Source organism: Trypanosoma conorhini (genome assembly GCF_003719485.1).
Source record: "Trypanosoma conorhini strain 025E chromosome Unknown Tco_14.4_contig_00882, whole genome shotgun sequence".
Lineage (NCBI taxonomy): Eukaryota > Euglenozoa > Kinetoplastea > Trypanosomatida > Trypanosomatidae > Trypanosoma > Trypanosoma conorhini.
In genome coordinates this window covers 1-5,861 of record NW_021704974.1, presented here as the reverse complement: position 1 = coordinate 5,861, position 5,861 = coordinate 1, and the positions used below count along the sequence as shown (strand labels likewise).

At 50.2% G+C, this 5,861-nt stretch overlaps 3 protein-coding genes across 3 annotated transcripts, besides 10 other annotated features; all 3 read right to left on the bottom strand.

The window, feature by feature from the left end:
- Window positions 1-146: 146 nt before the first annotated feature.
- Window positions 147-220: a sequence feature (A-rich).
- Window positions 221-317: 97 nt separating this feature from the next.
- Window positions 318-352: a microsatellite.
- Window positions 353-821: 469 nt separating this feature from the next.
- On the bottom strand, window positions 822-1,466 carry Tco025E_08809 (putative RNA-binding protein 6; the record flags this gene model as incomplete). The annotated part of the gene is made up of 1 exon (XM_029375648.1): window positions 822-1,466. One exon carries the CDS (start codon window positions 1,464-1,466, stop codon window positions 822-824), a length of 645 nt encoding a protein of 214 aa, XP_029224241.1.
- Window positions 1,467-1,696: 230 nt separating this feature from the next.
- Window positions 1,697-1,716: a microsatellite.
- Window positions 1,717-1,862: 146 nt separating this feature from the next.
- Window positions 1,863-1,880: a microsatellite.
- Window positions 1,881-1,894: 14 nt separating this feature from the next.
- Window positions 1,895-1,976: a microsatellite.
- A 60-nt stretch (window positions 1,977-2,036) lies between these two features.
- Window positions 2,037-2,852, bottom strand: Tco025E_08808 (uncharacterized protein; the record flags this gene model as incomplete). Its single annotated transcript, XM_029375647.1, has 1 exon — window positions 2,037-2,852. One exon carries the CDS (start codon window positions 2,850-2,852, stop codon window positions 2,037-2,039), a length of 816 nt encoding a protein of 271 aa, XP_029224240.1.
- A 7-nt stretch (window positions 2,853-2,859) lies between these two features.
- Window positions 2,860-2,888: a microsatellite.
- A 2-nt stretch (window positions 2,889-2,890) lies between these two features.
- Window positions 2,891-2,926: a sequence feature (G-rich).
- Window positions 2,927-3,078: 152 nt separating this feature from the next.
- Window positions 3,079-3,096: a microsatellite.
- A 147-nt stretch (window positions 3,097-3,243) lies between these two features.
- Window positions 3,244-5,460, bottom strand: Tco025E_08807 (ribonuclease inhibitor-like protein; the record flags this gene model as incomplete). The annotated part of the gene is made up of 1 exon (XM_029375646.1): window positions 3,244-5,460. One exon carries the CDS (start codon window positions 5,458-5,460, stop codon window positions 3,244-3,246), a length of 2,217 nt encoding a protein of 738 aa, XP_029224239.1.
- A 166-nt stretch (window positions 5,461-5,626) lies between these two features.
- Window positions 5,627-5,661: a microsatellite.
- Window positions 5,662-5,835: 174 nt separating this feature from the next.
- Window positions 5,836-5,861: a microsatellite.

The following is a 5,861-nucleotide window of genomic DNA, read 5'->3' as shown; positions in this document are numbered from 1 at the left end:
AATAATAATACCACACCAGACAAAAACACCAGCATGGGATGAGAAGACCCAAACCCAGGCAACGTGGTTGCTTCGTGTATAGATGGGCAGCACATATCACACCTGGAAAAGAAAAGAAATAAATTGTGAAACCAAATACATGAAACCTTCCTCTGCTTTTTCATTATTTCTTCTTTTTTTCATTCTTCGGTTGTTGTTGTTGTTGTTTTTCTTTTTCTTTGCGCGTCTCAGTCGGGTTTTATTTCGAAAATAAATTTAAAAGAAAACAGTAAAAACAATAGCGTGTCAGTCAGCAAGTTGGCAACAGATGCGCACACAGTGAAAGAGAGAGAGAAAGAGAAAACGAAAGCGACACCTATACAAAGACACCCGGCTCGCTTCTGCGCTTCACGTAGATTGATCTAAATCATCACATTCAACCAGTCTAAAAATCGATAAAAAAAACTCATAAGTCACCCGCGAACCAAATGAACAAAAAACAAGACGAAAAAAGTGTTTGTACTTGTACCGTTCACAAAGCGAAAGCGCGAGAGCGAGAGGATAGTTTGCACAACAGGAACCAAACAGGCACACTGATACAGCATCCCATCAGGCAACTCTTCTTTTGGATTCATCTCGCCTACTCATACATAAGCGGCAACCATCGTTAAGTTCAAACTTTTGGGTTGCTGTTATTTTGTCTCCTTAGTCTTCGTTGGCTAAGTGGCAAGTGGTTTTCCCTGTTTTTCTGTCAGGAGCCAACGCAATACTCAGGGCCGTATAAAGGAATAATAATAAAAAAAACAGAGGCATAAGGAACATAAGAGACACGTAGGGTATCTTCACGCCATGTTTCCCCATGTGGACTGGCTCGAGGCACCCGATACAATGTTAAGTGGGTTTGTAGAATACCCAACTTTTATTCGCTTGCCGTGAAGCTCAAAACCACTCATTCGCTCTACGGCCTCCTTGGCGTCTTCAGGGCGGCAGAAGTAGACAAATCCGTATCCCTTTGGCAGATTCGTCCGTTTGTCGTGGATGATTCTGGCGCCATCAAGCGGCCCAAAGCGAGAGAAAAGGTCATGCAGTTCCGCAGTGGCCACATCCGGGGCCAGATAATTTACAATGAGCTGTTTTCTATAGCGTTCGTCGTTACTTGGCACGGGTGTGGTTTGGTGCCGCTGCGTGGAAGTATAGCCAACCTGGGAATAGCCGCCAGGGCCCGCGGACCAGCCACCTACGATGTTTTGGTCCATTGAAGGAAGAGGCACTTGCATAAAGTTAGAGTTGGGTGAAACCTGTGGCGGCATTGCAGATCGCTGTTGAGGCACTTGGTATTGCTGATAACGCTGTTGATGTTGTCTTTGTTGCTCCATGTACGGCTGGCGCTGCAACGGGGGCTGACTTGGCTGTGTCGTTGCATACTCTTGATACTCACTGTAGGACGCCATGTGCGGCGAGGGTTGTTGGTTGTTGTAATAGTGCATGAGCGCGAGCCCACGCTGGTACCCAGACAGACGAGCAGGAATTCGTCCACGAACAGAAGAAAACTCTTCCAAAACTACCTGTTTTGTTTAATTATTAAAGGAATCTTCGTTGGGACTTTGTCTGCTATCCTTGCCGTCGCTTCTTCTTTTTCTGCGGGTGTGAGGAGGGCGGGCAATGGGGCGAGAAGCAACAAGCAATCAGACTCTAAAGCAAACGAACAGAAAAAGGGCACACACACACACACACGCAGTAAGGCGGGAACAGGCACCATGCACGCCGTTACAAGCATACGCCTCAACGCCAGCAGTGTCTCCTGCATGCGGCGCACTCCTCTCACCCCACTACGCGGCCTCCCCGCCCCAGCGACGCAGCAGAACAGCAATGGAAAGCAACTCAGAGAGAGAGAGAGAGAGGAAAAACTATTGAGAAACAAAAACCAAATATATATAAACATATATATATATATATAAAGAGAAAGAAAAAATAATAATAAATAAAAAAAAAAATAAGATGCGCCCAATGAAGTTCTAGAGCCTGACAACGACGAATAACTGCGACCCGACGTCATGTCACAAAAAAAAGCGCCCCAGCGCCGCTTCATGGGTGATGGAGCACATGATGCATTCCCGTTCTTCCAAGGTGAGAAAGTCCTCCAGGAGCTGCAACAACTCGGCAGGTCGGACAGATACATCAAAGTTCAGAGAATGGCACATGTGCCACTCCGTCTGGGCGCAAACTCCACGCAGAGACGACTGGTCGTGTGAGTTGGGCGGCAATACAGTCACCATGTAGTTAAGAGTGATGTGGTAGTCGATGTGCCACTTGAGTGCCAAAGAAAAGGCAACAAAAAGGTTTCTCCAGCAATTGCCCAGGTGAAGACGAAAGGGAGCATTCCTCGGTGAATTGCACAGACGCCCCATGCGGTTCTCAACAGAGTGTCGAAGTTGCAGCTTGTCAAGGATACAAAAGGCAATCACCCACGCGGCGGCATCCACGTCGGCAAAGCTGCAGTGAAGAAGAAAAATTAGAGCTTCTATTGACGCATGTGGTCCAAAGATGCTCTGCCATTGGTCATTGTCGTCGGTGGCAAAATCCAACGATGCGGTGCTTGCCTGCGCAGCTGGCCTGCGTCGCTCAGCCACAACAAATGAAACCCCGTTGTCGATACCGTTGGCGTTGGCGTCGGCTGCGGCTGGGGTGAACTGATAGCTCTCCAACAGTCCGCACCAAAGTGTGAAGAGTGTCCTACTGACACGACTCGCGCTGCTAGAACGCGGCTGACGGGGCACATACAGGGAGACAGCACCGCCAAGACTCAGCGCCGGACTCAGCTTTGCATACTTCTTCGCGCATGTCTCAATCGTCCCTCGCAGAGCCTTCGGCATTTTTCTGTTGTTGCCGCTTGTTTGCTTGCCTGCTTGTTCCTACTTCCGTGTCCGCCTCCCCTCTCCCCCTCCCCCAACTGCGACGTCTAAAGAAAAACCACAAAGAAGAAACAACACGAGGAAAAGGAAGCAAAGAATATGCACAGGGGTGCATCGCTCGAAAAGAAAGTAGACAAAACAAAAAACCAGCAAGCAGGAAAAGTATAAGAAGAAGGAAACAAAACAAATATATATATATATATATGTTTTTCCATAGCGTGAAGAAAGAAGGGCCGTGATTGGTACTTGACGAAGTTGCAAACACATATCCTTTGCTTGATTTCTTTTCGTTTCCTCTATTCACATCTTTCCCTTCTTCTTCTTGCCCTTTTGCACTTGCTGTTTTACATGGCTACTTCCTTTTTTTGGCCTTTGGCGCGGCAGCGCTGCCCGCCGCAGGAAGGCTGAGGCCTAGCTTCTTCTCCAACTCCTTCCGCTGAAGCGCAAGGGCGGCCACCTTGTCGGCCTCATACTGACATTCCTTCGCCTCGCGGTCCCTATCCGCCTCCGCAATACTGATATCCAATAAGAGAGGCTTTAGGCGTGTCGCCTCTGCTTCCTCCAGCTGTTTCAGCTGCCGTCGCATACGCTCCATCTCGCGCTGCACGCGGTCCGCGCGTTCCTTCTCTTGGTGAATGCGTGCCTCCATGTTCGCTTTTCGTCCGGAGATCTCAGACATCTCGTTGCTCACTCGCTCCTCTGTGCGGCGAAGCACTTCTTCTGCGGAGTCAAGCCGGGCGCGTACGACAGCCAGATTCTTTTCAATATCCACAATTTCCCGCCGCGCCTTCTCAGTCGTGACCCGAGCCTCTTCATTGCGGCGCAACAACTGCTCGCTGCGATCCTTAATGATGCGCCGTTCCATTTCAATTTCGTCTTCGGCCTGTGACAAATCGCGCTCCTTGAAGGAAAGCCCCTCAATCTCCGCCTTGAGTCGTGGGACAACGAGACTCTTGTTCTTATCCGCATTTCGCGCCAGGGTTGCACGTTGGCCTATGAGAGACTGATAGCGGAAATCATTGTAGGTGACGTCCATCTTCTCTAACGTGTTGTTGCAACGCAGCTGATCGTCCAAGAGTTCGCCTGTGACGTTTGACATGCAGTTGCGTCGCAAATTTAAATCTCGAAGGGTGCGATTACTGGCCAAAAAGAGCGCAATCGCCTCCCCACCCTCATCGGTTATCTTGTTGCAGGCAAGATTCAGTGAGAGAAGCCCCTCGTTCGTTTTCATGGCTTCCGCGATGCGCTTTGATCCGGCATCCTTGAGTTTGTTATTTGAGAGGTCCAAGTTCTGCAGTGTGCTGTTCGCCGCGAGGGCGGCCCCGATGGCGGCCCCGTCCGTCTCGCGAATCCCACAAAAGGAGAGCGTGATGGAAAGCAGAGACTTGTTTTCCGCCAAGCCCTCCATAATGTGCTTGGAGGAGCCCCCAAAGTTGTTGGAAGAGAGCCGCAGCTTCTTTAGAGTGGCGGACGATGACAACACGCGTTGCATTGCCTTGGCCGTCTTCTCCCCGAGGTTATTGGCCTCCAAGTTAAGAAACTCAATTCGCTCCTCACCGTTTTCAATGGCCGCCGCAATCGCTTGAAAGAGAACCATCCCACCACTGTCCCCCAGCGCGTTCCGCTGCAGCGAGAGGTGGGTGATGCAGGTGGTTTCCAGGACGGGCGCCAGCGTCTCAATCCCCGCGTAGCCCAAGTTATTAACAGAAATGTCTAGGCGTTTGAGGCTTTGGTTTCCATCGAGGCCTGCAGCAATGAATGAGACACCAGACACCCCCAAACCGTTGCTACTGAGATTGAGGTGCGAGAGCACCTTGTTCGCACGAAGCATGGTTCCAATGGCCTCTGCACCTTCTGTGGCGATGTGGTTGCCATTAATGCCAGAGTGCGCGCCCAAGTCAAGTGAGACCACGGTATTGTTTTCAAGAAGTGCTTGCGCCAAGGCCACCCCTCCCACGTGGCCAATATCATTGGATCGAAGCCCCACGTGGACAATGTTCCTGTTGACTTTGATAAGTTTTGCAATGGAGCAGGCGCCTTCATCGCGTAGCCGATTTCCACTCAAGTCAAGAATGGTGTATTTTTGGTTACTTGACAAAATGTGTGCAATGGCCTCGGCGCACATTGGGCCAAATCCACTCTCTTTCAAGCAAAAGAACTTTCCTCGGCAGTTGGCGCTAATGAGCTCCATAAACCGCATCTCACGTTCCCATAAGGGCACTAATTCCTGATCCATACACTTTGCCTCGTACAGTATTTGGAGATCCTTGACGGAAAAGTCCACTTCATCCTGGCTGCATGACGGAATCGCCCCACGCCTCACAAGTTCCTCAAACGAGATGAAGTTGGCCACGTAGGGAAAGCCCCTTGGTAGAATACGCGGCAGGCACGTCTTTGCGGTAGTTTGATCCTGCAGGAAGGTTCGTCGACCCTTCGTCTTATACTTGTACAAGTAACTATGCACCGCGTCCCCGTATTCGGCACGCGCAACGTCGGAGGCGAAGTTTGTCGATTCCATGCGCAACAACTCCGGCTGGCTGAAATCCGCGAGGGCCGTTGGCTCAATCATCGCTTACGCCCCTTTCCTGGTGGTGCTGGTGATGTTGCCTCGTTTCCTCCTTCCTCGCTGCTGTGCCGTGCAGGAAGGCGATGAGAGAGTGTACTTCCCACGCCGCAACCTCGAGGGAAAGGAAATGATAGGACGAGGCACGGGACACATTCACACACACGCACAGAGAGAGACATATATGTATATAGATAGATAGATAGAGGGAGAGGGACACATGTACAGAGACAACAATAACAACAAAAAGATGGGGGGCAGTACTGCAAGAAGCCTGCGAGTTGGGCATCGGCAAGAACAAGACAAACACCGCGCCTCCATTGAGTTGAGGCTCTCACGCATTCTTCACCTAAAATGTCAAGCCAAGTTTGAGTGCGTACGTATATATATATATATATATATATATA